Source organism: Andrena cerasifolii, chromosome 9, assembly GCF_050908995.1.
Source record: "Andrena cerasifolii isolate SP2316 chromosome 9, iyAndCera1_principal, whole genome shotgun sequence".
Lineage (NCBI taxonomy): Eukaryota > Metazoa > Arthropoda > Insecta > Hymenoptera > Andrenidae > Andrena > Andrena cerasifolii.
In genome coordinates, this window is record NC_135126.1 from 5,164,514 (window position 1) to 5,180,566 (window position 16,053).

General features: G+C 40.9%; 1 protein-coding gene across 1 annotated transcript in view; it reads right to left on the reverse strand.

The window, feature by feature from the left end:
- Positions 1-3,515: 3,515 nt before the first annotated feature.
- The window catches only part of LOC143372999 (uncharacterized), an 84,331-nt gene continuing 71,793 nt past the window's right edge, over positions 3,516-16,053 (reverse strand). Inside the window, exon 3 of the mRNA XM_076819747.1 lies at positions 3,516-4,990. Coding sequence (XP_076675862.1) covers positions 4,967-4,990 — 24 coding nt within the window. The 3' untranslated portion in view covers positions 3,516-4,966. The remainder of the gene's footprint in view (positions 4,991-16,053) is intronic.

Below are 16,053 nucleotides of genomic sequence, written 5' to 3' on the forward strand. Positions count from 1 at the left end.
ATAATTGTATAATGTATGCGCGATCCGATATTTAATCAAATATGAAAGGAGGAAAGCATGCATTCCCATTGTCCTGTTAATGAAAAGAATTTTACTTGTTGGCGTTCAATTATTAAATAAAATGTACGTGTGAATGTAGATTACACGCAACGCTCCTTTTATTCGTTCGATTGAAATTTCTGTACTTACAGATTTTCTAATTAGTAGCGCGGTTTTAATTCGTACGACATTAAATAAACTCGGCAGAATATGGGAGGGAAAAATGCACGATGGAGATATCACCATCAATGCGAGATTACATGCGCACAGCCGTATTATTTAGAACGACATCCAATGAGAATTATTAATTAATTTAATATTTGGGCCAGTCCCCTCGTTATATTTACCCAATCAATAATATTTACAAGTATTTGTTTGTTCTCCTGCTCTGCGAAGCAGTGGGTCACCGCGCACGAAATGCAAAATTCCTTCCAACCCGTTAAATTGCCTGGCTCGTGTCAAAATGAGAAAAATAAGTAATTAGCAGCACTGCGACGACAAGGATTTAATTTCTTCAAAAGGGGAGAATACGCAGGATGCCGGAAAGAAAGAGTTCACCATTCAGAGGGCTCAGGGGTGTCTACTAAATTCAGTAAAAATATATTCAATCGTCGTTCATAATTGAGAGATTAATCCTATTATAATTAATACCGATTTTTGGCTTAAATAAGGCAAGCGTTACAATTTCGTTTGTCCACCCCAATTAGTGTGTAAACGAAGGATTACGTTGCTATATGTTTTACATTTATGCTTGCAAAATATGTAACAAGTATTTCGCTATTGTTTACTCAGGCGCTTTGAAATCTCGCGTTACAGAACTGCGTATTTTTAAAAACCTTGTCCCCTTTCAAATTTCGCGTTTTTTTAAAATTCGTAGGTAACTTTGTTCATGGTTCAACTTGCTGCTTCTCATGCTTTTCTTATATACCTATTATTAAATTTTAATTGTACTGTTGGATGCAAGAACGCCCTCAGGGCACTCAGGCCCTTTTTGCATAAAACGCATAATTAGATTGCTCATTCTTCTCTACACATGCCCTCTAAATTTCATTGCGGTATCTTCAAAATTTACAGAGCTGTGGTAAATTTTGTGAATCGATGTTGACCAACTGACCCTACCTTGTATCTATTTTTAAAACCATACTTTTCCAATGTTCTACATTTTGTTCTCAATAATTATGCAAATATGAAATAAATAATAAAAAATAATGTTAAAAACTTTTTCCCTTCTCTATTTCTCCATTTTTACAAGTTAAGCAGAAACTTAATTTGTCAGAAAAAATCCGATTGTAATGATACAACTGCAAAGCAGATACAACAGATTTTTAAATATTGTAGACAGTTTTACAACTTCGCTATGTACAAAAAATATCTAACTTCGTAATGTTTACAGATACTTTCCTCGAAACTGAATTTTGGCACTGAGGCCATTTTGGCATCCAGTACAATTAATTATTCTATACCGAGGGGAAACAAACGAAATAAACGCACCAGCTTCAAATTTAGCGGGGAAATTTTAATTTCCATCCACTTTCTGTTCAGACACAGTAAATACACGAGGCCTTTTTATGACCGAGCTTGTAACAAGAGAGCAGAACGAGGTCGATAACCATTTCTACGTTTATAGTTATACAAATTGAGGCGCAATATATCGGGTTCAAGCATTGGGCACCGATACCGTATCCCATTTTATCGATCCCTTCGTATCATAAATATTTATGTACGCTTGAACACACGCACGCGTGTGCTAATAAACTCTCTATTTTTTAATAAGGGTCATGAATATTGTATTGCGTTTCTTCCATTCGTATCGTTTCGATAAATTCACGAAATAGATTTACATAAATACGAGGGAACTGGGGATATACTTTATCACGTTAGGTCATCATCTCTGGCCGAGGGAAATTACTCAACCTTCATTACTCACGTCGTGCACCTCTTGGAATAATAAGTTGCAAATGGAGGAACGCCTGTTTTTACGTAACCCGACCTGAACCCTGCCTTGAGATACTACATATTTCTTAATAAACCGCGAAAACACTGCGGCACGACGCGAAGGACTAATAATAATCTTAATATATAAAGCAGAAAGTTTATTGCTTGTCTGTTTGTCTGTCGTCTAAAAACTTTCAAACAGTAAACTCTGGGATGGTGAAATGTGTCTCTGCCTTTTATGTCTAGCCAATCCAGATGTATGTGACTATTTTCACAAAAAAAAAATTAAGTAAACAATTTCTTTTTTATAAATTCAGAATCTAAATTCCGGGCGAAGCCAGATAATAAAGCTAGTGTTCTGATAAAGAGTAGTACCAGTTTGGATGGAACTTTGGTTTATTTATATGATTTACAAAGCCGAACTTGGAAATTCAAAAAATTCTGAAACACTGTGCATATGCAGGAAATTTCCTCCTAATTACAAGGCAATCTCTCTTTGCCGCCCAAATTCACTCTAGGGGGGTGGAACTGATCCCCGAATATTCAGTTATTTTCCGATTTTGTGTTATAACTCGTGAGCTGTAAAATAATTTTTTTACCAAGTGATAGATCTAATTAAAAGAAGTAACTTTTGTCTTGAAACTTTTTTTCTATCTCTTACAGTTCACGAGTTACAACACAAAATCGAAAAATAGCATTTCCATGGGTTAATAGAATTTTCATGAGTTAATTTCACCCCCCTCGGGTGAATTGGGGGTGCAAACAAAAATTGCGTTGTAATCAGGAGGAAATCCCCTACATATTCGCAAAGTTTCAGAATTTTTTGAATTTTCTGGCTCCAGATCTTCCCCCTTGTTAATAATATACCACATTTATTTAAATGACTGTGTTCTGTGATTCTGCTGCCTAATTTTTCTTTCAGTTTACAAATGCACGAATATTTTGCTGTTTCTGCCACAGAGTATGATTCTCTGGAAAAGCATACGTGGGAAAGTAATGTTGCTCTATCTATCGAATTCATGATGCGAATTAGTTCGTACGGGTATCGTTAAACATCATCTCCGCTTGTTTTAAGCTTAAGTAGGTATAATACCCAACCTCATTTACGTGCCGCGGGTGGTGTAAATAAAAACTGCATAACAGTGATAAACAATGGGAGTAGCAGTAACAAGTTTACTAATTTAATTTCTCATTTGCCACCCTCGATTTACGCCGACAATTCCATCAAATTAAAAAATATACACAATAGCATATCTGCAGGAAAAGGAGTCTAAAACGATTCCAAAAAATCGAGCGACTCGAATTAATAACATAAGATAAATTATTGCACAAGAACTCCACCTTATTTTTCAATATTTTTCCTCATTTAAAGCCAGCTTTTATTATAGCCAAATTTTATTATAAATAGGACTTCAGTCATCAGTATTATCATCCCTCCTACTTTTTTGTCCCGTTACTTCCCGTTTTCGTTTAGTGGCAACACTTGTTTTCCCTACTCTGTGTCTCTTTCACCCCCTCTGTCGCAAAATAGGTTTTCCCCGTTCACAAGGAAATAAATAAATAAATTCCTAGCTGCAACCTCGGCCAGTTACAAAAGCGATGGAAACCACCTAGCAACAACAACGCCGACTACTATTGTATTTACATCGGTCCATGCCACCCCCATTTTTGCCGCGCGAAAGATTGTCGAAACCGCGGTCGACGGTGCATTCCAACGCTCAAAGGGAATAAAACAGGAAAGGGAGCAACAAAAAGGTAGAAAGAAATTGGAGCACGTTGCGTTTGCAGAGGTAAAGAAAGGAAAGAACGGTTCGAGGGGGTGTGCCCACGCGCGCGCGCGTGTGTGCAGGTCCGGGCACAAAGTGTCGCGTTGAATCAAATTCAAATTCGAGGCGATCTAACGCGATAGTTTACCTGTACGCCGGGAAACCGGAGACTCGTTACGCCGGGCGTATTCGTTTAAGCGCCGAGCGAACGAGTTTATCTCTCGATCATTCCGTTCGAAATACCCGAGCGGGTGTGGTACCCGGCCGTATTCGTTGGGAACGGTCAGCTAGCCGGTTGTAACGGAGCTATAAGATCTGCTGTTCCGTTTCGTTGCTTTGCATTGCGTACTCTCCCATCCGCTGCGCCGCTGCACGGGCTTCACCTCGGCCGGACAAGTGTGCGCGATCCTAGAAGGATAACGCGCGTATACGGGGCCCCGGCTCGCTGGACCATTTGCGGGGCCATGAGAAAGACCGATGGGACGCTTATACATATTAATAGACGCGCCGCGCATTATTCATACAAAGCGGAAAAATATTTGCCGAGCAAATACATTTCTCCGCGGCAACCGTCCACCTCCTCCTTATTCAGTGAAACCTTTCCCTCGGGCTTTTGCATCGCGCCGGTAGCGTGCCCGACGATTTTCGGACGCGCCGGATGCTTTATAGGAAATACAGACTGCACGGATGCAGGTGGAGACTCGATTAAGTGGCTAGATTGAGGGGGGGTGGGGTGGGATTAGCGGTGGTGCATTTCGGTATGAAATGCTCTGCTTGGGTAAATTGGTTTTTGTTTTTTGCGGGGGATGAGCCGAGTTGGAAGTAGGGCTGTATAATTCCGGCATCGCGTGGGCAAGTGTTTTTCTATTCCATTTAATTCTGATTGCCTCTTGTTAAGGTTATTTTAGGGCGGGGGCAAGTCTAATAAATATTCTCGCCTGTTAAATGATTGAGGATCGTGTCAGAAGTAAACGATTTTATTCGCAGAGGAAATAATGTCGCGCGGCTTGATTGTGTCAGCTGTCACAGGGCATTATTGCTGTATGCATTTTTGATACAGCGGGTAATGGAAACCGCGGATAACAGAAGCTTAGATAATCGAGGTCGGGCCGTAGTTATGTTCTTCGTCGGTTTGCAAAAGGGACAAAGAGTTATGCCCAAGAGCATGGTAAATATAAATTAAATTATCGATTCGGAGACCTTACCTTTAGCCCTGTGCTTGGGAGTCAGGAGAGACGAATCAGGCCACGCTGAAAAATATATCAGTATATGAATTTAATATTCAAGAATACAAACGACTTAATTCAATATAAACAGCAGCGAATGCATTTTATGTCAGAGCAAATTGTTTTGTTCTGTTTACAGTAGAGGTACTTTACAACGAAGCTTCCGTGAACCGAGGTAAGTATTCAATTCCTTGTTTTCTCGGTTTTCACTTAACGTGGGTGCAGCGAATTATGATTGTATATTCTAAGAATATTATTCTTCGGAACTGAGTAAACTCAAAGCACGTAGATGTTCCTTTATATTGTTGCAAGGGCTTACGGACAAAAATGAATTTTGCTAACCTTTATATTTAATTATAAATAATTATTATAAAACACAATTTTTGACAGTGAGTGCGTTTTTTGTTTGGTAAAAACTTTAGTAATTACATGGGCGATTTAAAAACAATTTATAAGCTTGATATTAAATTCAAGCATGTATTACCTACTATTTTACCGCTTTTCCAAAAAAGTATTACTTTTTAATTGGTTTTTATTGATTTTAATTTTCTGTTTTTACCAGTTCTGCCGCTCCGGGCGGTTGCCCTGTTTGCACCCCCGTGGCTCTGCTGAAATGTTATTAAATACAAAAGAAAATCCCAGAATCGATGCTTTTAAATTCAATACAGTGCTCGAATATTTTGCATAAAAAACATTTCCGACGAGACAATAGGGAGAATGTTGCGAGAGCACGATGGTTGCATTGCCACCTAAAAACCGTGTCTGAGTACATGTTGTTAACGAAAAAAAAAACGATTAAAATCTCTCAAAAAAAAAAAAAAATAACTATCCATCGAAGCCCATCGACTTTTAGCACGATATTCTATTTTACGGTAAAAGCAAATTTATCACCCGGGGATCGGATGGTGATGTAAAAATATTGGGGCGAGCCAAACGAAGTGTACTGCCCAAAGAACCTCTATCTGTGCCAATAAACCCATGACACTTTATCACAGCACGCAGACAAAGTGGTCTAAATACCAAAAACGTAATTCTGGCAAAGCACTGCCTGTGCCGCACAGTCAGCCCGAAATTATGAAATTAATCGCAGGATACGCATTTATCATAGGGCGATTCAGTTTCTCGCTCCTTCCGTCAGCACTCGTCTCGCGCGCGGGACTTAGAAAGTTGGAGGCTGGTTCATTGTACTCGGTACGTGAGAAGTACGCGCACCGCCGCAAGTGACATACCTGTGCTCTGCAAAAATCGCGCGACGCATTCAGCGCGCGACCAGCTAAGCAAATAGCGCATTTTCGCGTTCATTAAGGGGCAACGTTAGGGGCGGATTTGGGATTTTCGGGAGGGGGTGGGCGCAGGGACGAAACCAAGATTTTTTTGAGGGAGAGTGGCGTAGATCTGCAAAATAAACTAGGAATCTTTCCGATATTTTCCTGCTAAATGAAAAAGTGTTTTTTTAGTATAAATTTGTCATATTTTCCCTCATATTGCTAAGTTAAAATAAGTATTTTGCAAATATGCGTAGGTCTGCGAAATAAATCAGGAACCTTTCCGATATTTTCCTGCTAAATAACAAAGTGTTTTTTTAGTATAAATTTGTCATATTGTCCCTCATATTGCTAAGTTAAAGTAAGTATTTTGCAAATTAAAAGAATTTTTCCCTTGAGGGAGGGGCGCCCCCCTCTCCTCTAAATCCGCCACTGGTAAAATACACTTAGGAGGCAAAAATGTAGGGTGGATTTGAAGAATTTTTTTTCGCTGGAGTTTTTTGGCTGTTTTTATCAAAGAAACATTATATACGTTAGAAAGGTCATACTTTTGTCTATGAAATCTGAAATTTTTATTAAAAAATTCGGAGAAGAAGCTGCGCGGTAGCGGTTTCCGTAGAACGGTTTTTTTTTCAGAAAAGGCGTCTGCGGTGACCATCGTATCTTAGTTATTTTTCATTTGAAACGAAAAAGGAAAAATTAGGGTAAAGTAGCCGCATATGAGACCCATTTCTTAGAAACATCATAACTCTTGACTGAGAACAGTTTTATTAAAATCCGATACACGTTTCAAAAGTAGAATATGTATTCTTTGGAAACATACTGAAAAATACTATAACAAAGATTCAGTTGCTGCATAATAAAATAAAAACGAAAGTCATTCAAATACACAGATAAAAAAATGGGTTCCTAATATGAGACCTAGTTTGTTTTTTTCCTGAAACTTACTTTTTCTTTCTTTTTTTATAAATTCGGCATGTGAAATCTATTTCTATAACACTTCATAGAAGAATAAAGACCTGTGCAAAACAAGCATTCTGTATCGTAATTTTTATATCTTAATCACTTTCATTATTCAGAACAATTTCTTGTTCACTCTCATCAGCTGAACTTTCACGGGTCTTATATTCTAAAACAATAACATGATAACTATTAAGTAGCTTCGAAGTTCAACTGCATTGCAAGCACTGTACAACAGTATTTGTGAAAATCATTATACACTTACCACTTTAGAGGTATTTGTAATTAAATCGAACCACCTCAAAAACTCTCTAAAACGGTATTTCAGAAATATGTGCTTGCTCAAGACGTTTAATTAATTACAATGCCACTGCGCGGACAAAACAACAAATACACGGTTAGTTAGAAAAATAAATAGCAACGCTATGACATTCAATAGTTCTGTAGCGGCGACAAGCTGGGGTCTCATATTAGCAGAGGACGTTATATTCGGCTACTTTACCCTATACTTACTGTAGACAAGAAGAACTAGTACTTGTAGCCGATTTTAGTTTTGCCAATTTTTCGCAAAGGAGCGAAAAGGTTTGAACATAGAAGTGGACTTTACGACTTCTCACATTTTCAATCATAAACTCGACTTCTATATTCAAACGCCCGGCCTTTTGTGAAAAATATAGAAAACTAAAATCGGCTAAGAAAAGTACTACTTTTCCTCGTCCACTTTAAGAATATCTTTCCTTTTTGATATCAGCTGAAAATCAGCTAAGATATGCTACTTACCGCAGAAGCCTTTTCCAAAAAAACCATTACACGGAAACAGCTACCGCGCAGTTTCCCCTCCGAATTTTATAATGAAAATTTCACATTTTATAGACAAAAGTATGCCGTTCCTAATGTACATAGTGTTTTTTCGATAAAAAGCGTTTCTGCGCCGATAAAAATTGTACTCTAACAGCCGCCGTGGCGCGACGATTCAGAAGCGTTCGCGCTGTTCGTTACACCGTTTGGATCGCATTCAAGACGGGGTTAACGATGCCTCGTGAAGTGCGATCCACGGGTGGCCGCGCCTGGCGCGTACCGCGTCGATTCGATTCGCTCTCGATTCGCCGAATTACTTTTGCCACGCAAACGTTATTAACGAAGGGGCGCGTAGCCGGTGATTTGCCAATTTTTCGGCGTCGAGGGCCGCCCGCGAAGCTGCGGACGAGCGCGTGCCCGTGTACAGCCATCGGGGATCGCCGATGCACGCGTGGTCGCGCATATCTGTCGATATCGGGGCAGCCGAGTTTTCGCCAGCCGTTGATCCGTGCTTTTGCGCGGGCACATCGCGGGATTTACGGGCGCAGCGAGCGTAGGAAGCCAGAAGGCGATCCGTCGCGAGAAACATTACACACTTACGGCATTCCACATTTCTCCGGGGCGCCTCGAATAAAGCCGCGCTGATCGCGCTCGCCCGCCCCTGCCAAGCAGGTAATTGCCCGAAGAGAAAGAAGAAGAAGAAGAAGAAGAAGAAAAAAAACCCGGAGAGACAGAGCCACTCTACGGAGCACTCGCTCGGAAAATCTCCCTAGACCAGGGGACTAACAAAAGCGCAAACTGTCCGTCGCTGGGAAAGCGTCCGATTTATCGCCCCATAGCCGTCGACTTCGCGGAATTATCGAGTTAGCTGGTGGCGGAGGCAGGGATTTTATTAGAGGGCGCGTAGTGCTCTCGATCGTGTCCGCGATTCAGGAACAAGGACGGCCGCGGAGTCATCGGGACGGCCGCGGTAAATAGAAAACGGGTGGCGAGCCGGTGAAAAGGGACGAAGGGAAAATGAAGAAGGGAGAGAGGCGAATAAAAGGAGGGGGTGAGCCGAGGGGATGTACGCATGTACGCGCTTATACATATTGATAGGTACCAGGTATACACGCGGATCTACAAGTGCGCGAGTAGGTATCGATACATGGACCGGTTCGTTCTTTACGACAGAGTCGAGCGTTTCCAGGAGAGCCCAGTGCGACGCGACCGTGTATCCGTGGACCGATCCAGTTTAGACACCCACGTGGCCATTATCCGGGCCCCGGTGTCCGCCGGCCGTGAAAAGAAATCTGTTTTATTATGCCCGCGACTGTGCTCATATTCCTGACTGAAATCGTTGGCTCCGGACACGGATAACGCCCGTTCCTTGCTGCTCTTTTCGGCCCGTCCGCGGGGCACGCCGAAGAACGAGCGCCGGGATTGGAACGGGCGTGGAACGAGGGGCAGAGAGACGGATAGCTGGGATGTAGGTATCAATAGCCGGGGGTATATAGGTGCGCGCTAAGAGACAGAGACCGGTTCACGCTTTACGACAATGTAACCGTACTATTCGCAGGACTCAATAGATAGGATCTATACTTACGCTCGAGGAGCGATCCGGCGCGAACGCCTACGCGCGGTCTCCATTATCCGTGTCGCGTTACGGTTTTGAGACGGGGAGCGCGGGGCGAGCTTGGAAATTGATTCCCTTTCTGCGGGTATCGATAACTTTCGTACGAAAGTTTGCGTATCGGCTTCGTATCGACGGTCCATCCTCGAGTACCATTTTTGGGCGCTCGAGTCAGGGACGAGGTGGATGGATTTTGTCCGGGGGGATTTATGGGGCGAGGCGAAGGGAATTTTGAATATCAGGGGATTTGGAGAGACGGAGGGGAGATTGGATGAAAATGCTTTTAAAAATGTAGCGATAAGGGATCCTTTTGTTACTTTTAGAATTCAGGAGTTTGCAGTAAGAGGAGTGCAGCTCCATTTTTTACTGTTCTTGAGCTATCAAGTGGAATGTATGTAGAAAAATTCTACTTCGTTTGGAGTATGTTTGATGGAAATCTGATAATAAATGAGCGATTTATTGCGAATTTTGGAAATGCAAGTATTACTGTTTTGGCGATTTCTTACTCACTCCCTACACCAGAGTATAAATTTGTAAGAATTTATATTCCAACCCTCTCCCCCCTTTGCTTAAGTAATATATTTTACATCGCTTTTTTCAGTTAATAAAATTCTTTGAAAGGTTTATATACCTGCATATCGTTTTTGGGGCTACTCGTATTGACAATTAGGTTAAAAAAGATATTACGCAAGGCCTCTCCCTTACTTTTAAGAAAATGTAAGAAATTCGCGACCACCTCTCTCCTCGCCAAAGCCTTACGTAATTTAAGAGGTCATTCTACTTTGAACCGCCGAAAAATTAAGCTATTTTTAAAGATATTTTTCTGTGTAAATGCAACATATAATGAAATAAATCCTTTTGGAATTTATTAAGCTACTCTTATATTATACAAAAAAAAATTAAAAAGACTTTTTGCAATTTGTTTTAATTGTTTTTTTACAGTGTCAATATGGCACCTAAAAAAAGAGTTACGTTCATGGCGTAGGTGATTTCCCGGCTCAGGCTTATCCGAAACAAGAACTTCAAGCAGGCTTATGGGTACCCTCCGGTCAAAACGTTTGAAAAAATATGTGATTTTCATAAATTAAAAAAAAAAGAAACTGAACAACAGACAGTAAAGCCGGGAATCCAACGGGAAGTTAAGCTAAGCTGTGTTACGCGATGCTTCAGCTTAGCTTTTGGTAGAAACGGTTCCATAAGAATGTATTGAAGCTAATTTTTTTAAAAGGTAGCATGACATAGCATAGCATCGCGTAGCATTGCTTAAAAGCTTTTTGGACATTATTACTACATATTTGAAGAAAAAACAAAAAAGTTATTGTTTGAATTTTATCAATTTTTGCATTAGACATGCAGCATTCATTGTTATGCATTTCGGATTCTTTAAGAATGTAGAAAACTTTCGTTGCCAGCCAGGTCCAAAATTGACCATTTCTACAATTGTATATCTTATTTAAGGGATGCCGCGGAGTTGAAGTGTCCTACATAATTCTAAATCAAAACCGCCAGATCGCTTCGATATCTGAAATGTGTAATGAGTTATTAAAGACCTATCAGCGACGTCGCGACTTCAGACGGCTTTAATATGAATTGCAGTTCTACCTAAAGACCAAAATTTAACGCTAATAGCACCTCCGCGACTATTGATGTCACACGGAATTCGAGTATATATAGTTACCGTTTCCCCTCTAGATCAATGAACCACCTACACAAACAAATCTTCCGTACTTTCGAACCACACAACAGAAAAAAAAATACCTGCACAGGCTGAACGGGGCAGCCTGATTTAGAACGTTGAAAAAAGTTGATTTTCGCGAATTCTTTTAACAAAGAAAAATAAATTCGATCTTTCCAAAACTTTGGGAGTATTTTAATACGTATTTATACGATGTAATACAAAATTTAGTTGACAAATTTCAAGTTTGTCACGCCGAAATTGATTAATCATAATTAATGCGTCTCGCCGCTGAAATTCTGAAATGGCAGGCAAAAAAAAGCTTTTAATTGTGGCCCGAAATAAAAGAACCTAAATGTTTCTTAATTTTCACGAACTTACATCGTCGATGAAGTAAAGAAATGAGAGAATGTCTGGAATTGACGAAATTATGGGACATTAAAGAAAAACTTACGATTTTGACGAAAAATTTCGATGGTTTTCTGCCAAAAACATGGTATAATTTAATTTTTTCATACACGTTTTTAATTCATCGACGATGCCTGGTCATTATTTAATTAAAAAGCCCCGGGAAAAGTCGATCGGTCTAGTGTTTGTGCTACCTTTCCCACCATTTCCGCAATTCCAGTGGCGAGATACATCAATGATTAATCAATCTCGGCGCCACAAACTTCAAATTTGTCAATTAAAATTTTGTTGTAGTATAGTATATACGTACATGAAAATACCCCTAAAGTTTTGGAAGGATCGAAGTTACTTCTCTATGTTAAAAAAATTCTCGAAAATCAGCTTTTAGCAGCGTCCCAAACTGGGTCGTTCCCTTAAACGAGGCACGTTCCCTTCTTGTCAAATTAAAACGTTCCCTTTTAATCTGACTTCTTAAGCCTCCCTTGGCCTACCGCCGTGCACTAATCCCGTTCGAGGTATCGATACCGTTTCTCGGGCAAATTTTTAATCGTACGCCGCGGCCACGGAAACGCGACTCGCGGTGGGCGGTCCGCGATAACGGAGCATAGAATTATATGGTAATTCGAACCATAGAAATTACATTGACGAATCGTTCCAGGATACACCGGGTATCAAGCTTTCCGTAGCTCGTTCCGCGCCCGGCATATTTTATTCGCGGCTCGAATGAAAATCGCGGGCGTCACGTGGTCGATGCAATTATCGCGATAAGTATTACCCCCCGCCGTATAAATTCTGACGCGATAACACGGAAAAAAGTATTACAATCGAATGGAACGGAGATGAGAAACTGGGAGCGGCGGGGTGGAGGAGGGCGAACCACCATTGTCGAGGGATACAGGTACGTAACTCGATAAAACGTGGGCGAGGAGCAGCGTTACCGAATATCTTTCCTCGCCCGTTTCTCCTGCTTTTTATTATCGAGAGCTGAACGTTATGGAAATCGAAACGAACCGCGCGAGGCAAACACACGAACGATCGGAAGGAATTACGGACAGGCCGGCCGGGCCCGCCCGCGATACGGACGGCTCCGTTTCAAGCTGGTCTCGAAAGTTGCGTCATCTACGATCTATATTATCTGGGATCTAGATGCATTTAATTCGCGAAGGAGATCTATGATCTATATGATCTGGGATCTAGATGCATTTAATTCGCGAAGGAGATCGACGATCTATATTATCTGGGATCTAGATGCATTTAATTCGCGAAGGTAAATATGGCGCGTTTATAATAAACCTCCATTCAAGGCTCGATGTGCGGGGGTGGAAGCAGAGCAACTGGCCAGATCAGCGAGGGCGGAGAAATTGGTAGAAAAAGAAAATTAAGATCAATGAGAAACAATAAAAAAGTAAAACGTTTTGAAGCAGCGGTAAAAAAGTAGGTACATGTTTGAATTGTATATCAAATTTATAAATTGTTTTTAAATCAGCCATGAGAGTTAGAAGATTTCTTAAAGTTGAAAATGCTTTTAAAACTTTTTCTAATGTATTCTGTGATTTTGTGTTGACGCTGTTTTTTATTGATTGCTTAAAATATATATTAAAAAAATTGTGTTAAACGATTTTATTAAAAATGTAGTAGAAACTAAATTAAAATGCACTAATAACTAAAAAATAATACTTTTCTTTTACTTCAATTTTGATGGTGTTAATATCAATTTAAATAAAATCGTGGGGCACGATATTTCACAACAGGAAGTTAATCACTTTAATACTTCAACTTCTGGTTGCACGTGGTGCCCCACGATTTTATTTAAATTGATATTAACACCATCAAAATTCAAGTACAAGAAAAGAATTATTTTTTAGTTTTTAGTGCATTTTAATTTAGTTTTCACTACATTTTTAATAAAATCATTTAACATAAAATTTTTTTCTATATATTTTTTATTTTCTAGTTTTTAGTGTTTGTGGATTTACATTTCACAGCTCAGGCTTCTTTACAAGTATCTTTTATTGCTGTATACAGTTCAACAGTTTGCTTAAACGTTGTAGTGCTACAGTCACTAAAAAATAATTCTCTTCTTGTACTACAATTTCGATGATGTTTTAGTTTAGGTTTTAGATTTACTATAAGAACACACGTGACAGATAATTTCTCGAAAAATTGTGTATTTTCGGTAATCGCGATGCGACTAGCGACCAGAACGCGAGTGGCTGATTTCAAGTCTTTTGGATTTGTGGTTATGGGTTACATTCATTGATGACTGGGTAATTTTCACCCGCTCGTGGTTAATTTTTTTTTAAAATATTGTATTGTCATCCAAACTACGCACGCCTGCAAAGTTTCAAGACAATTGAATAGTTGGAAGTGGGCCATTTGAGTTGCCAGATTTGAACCATACAAACAAACAAACAGCGGATCGAAGCTGAATAAAATCGTTTAAAAAGGAACCTACGTCCTACCTATATATTTTATTCCATTTCGTCATTGTTTTTTTATGAATATTACAATTTTTATACAACTGAGGTGGGAGACGCGAGGGCGATAATAAAATGTACGTCTAAGTAAACGCAACAAAATAATGTTTATAAGAAGATATGCAACACGCAAACCTTCTGTATAAACCTGACGAGCGAACAAAAAGCACAACCATTCAAGACGCTCACTCGTAACCGAATGCCTGGTCAACGGTCGCATTCCTTCCGACTCCGAAGGAAACGCGCACCCCGCGCAAAAACCAGGAAAAACCCCGAGTCACGAAAAAGGGGAGGTTCCGTCGCCTGGCAAAGTCCAAACACCAAGGCCACGAAACCTTCGTTTCAACTTTACGACCCCATGCCCGGTCGCCTACTTCTCCGCTCGAAACCCAAAGCTACGCACGCCACAAAGCAATAGACCTTCCTTATTCAACAGATGCCTACAAAAAGTTTCACCTACTGTAAAAAATTACACCTTAAAATAATATAAACAGCGGCAAAAAAACATTTTCGCCCATAGCGACCGTGGAGCTACTCAGATCGAGCTCTGCTCCAGTCGACAAAAGCTCTCGTACAATTACTCGAACATTTGGAATTAAATGCGGGGTTGCGTTGCCTTTAGAACTCTTACGAGTTGCTTCGCGAATTAACAGTGACTCGTCCAAGGGATCGTCCGCGACCGCGTCTCTTTATTCGATCGACTCGCGCCGATTCTTGGCAGCACTTGTTCCACGGAGTGTTAATAGATTGATGAATAAAATGGAGGACGTAGGACTTTACAAACAATGGGGCAGGGTGGTGGTTGTAGGGCTTCGAGTATTAATTGAAACAGCGCCACCGCTGCGGGGGTTGGAGAATATTTTTTCATTGTCGGTCCCGTGCGTCGACGCGGGAATATTGTACTGGCCGCGGCGGTGTTCGTTATTTAAAAAGAAATAAATGTATCTAGTCGAAGAGGAGGGTGGGGCTGGCGGCCGCGCGTTGTTTAATTAAGTAAATGACAACGGCGCCGCGGAGCATCGGTGAAATCCTATTGAACTTGTCGTTTCTGTCACGCTCCCCGGCACAATGCACGGAACGCAACGGGCGCTGTCGTGCGAATCAAGTTTATCAGCCCGCCATTGTATATAATACAAATTAAACGGGGTCGTATCGTTCCCGTGGCCCGTATACGTCACTCGCCGCAGTGCCACCCCCTCCGACCAAGTTGGAAGCTGCACGCGCTAAACGGCGAAAATCGAACGATCCGACGAAAACGGATCGTCCCCCTATCAGTCCGCCTAGCCGAGGGAATTCTTCGAGAAACGTTGCTAGCGCTAGGGACGCTGCTAACGATTATCGATAAGATATGAATACTTTATTGGGGATGAAATTATTCGGCGAGTGCTCGCGGAAGGCCTGCGTCAACTTTCCTTGAAATTAAAAACCTTCGGAAGATAATTTAGGCGCGCTTAATTTATTGCTCTTACCGGCAGCTTTAAATAATCGCGCGCGGTGTTGAGAAGAGGCTATTCGTATCTAGATGCTCACTCCGTATCGCCCGCGTCATTTCTGATGGACATGTAATCGAGACTTCTCATAATTCATTGTCCGGTCTCGGTTTATCCGGCAACGCGAACGGGGAAACGACGATGCAACGATGGTCCGGGCACGGTGCGCAAATACGTACGCTTTTAAATACAGGATATTTATTTCCTAGCGGAGTTTAACGCCTGGTTTTAAAACCAAACATTCGCTGGGGATAAAAACCGTGTCTCTACGTAGCTACGTACTAGACTGCGGTAATGAAAGTTTCATGAGCTCCGAGGATGTTGCATTAGCTTCTCTATTCCATCGTGTAATCGGATTCAGGTGCGCTTTAATTACTTTCGAATGGGAGTACCTGTAGGAAT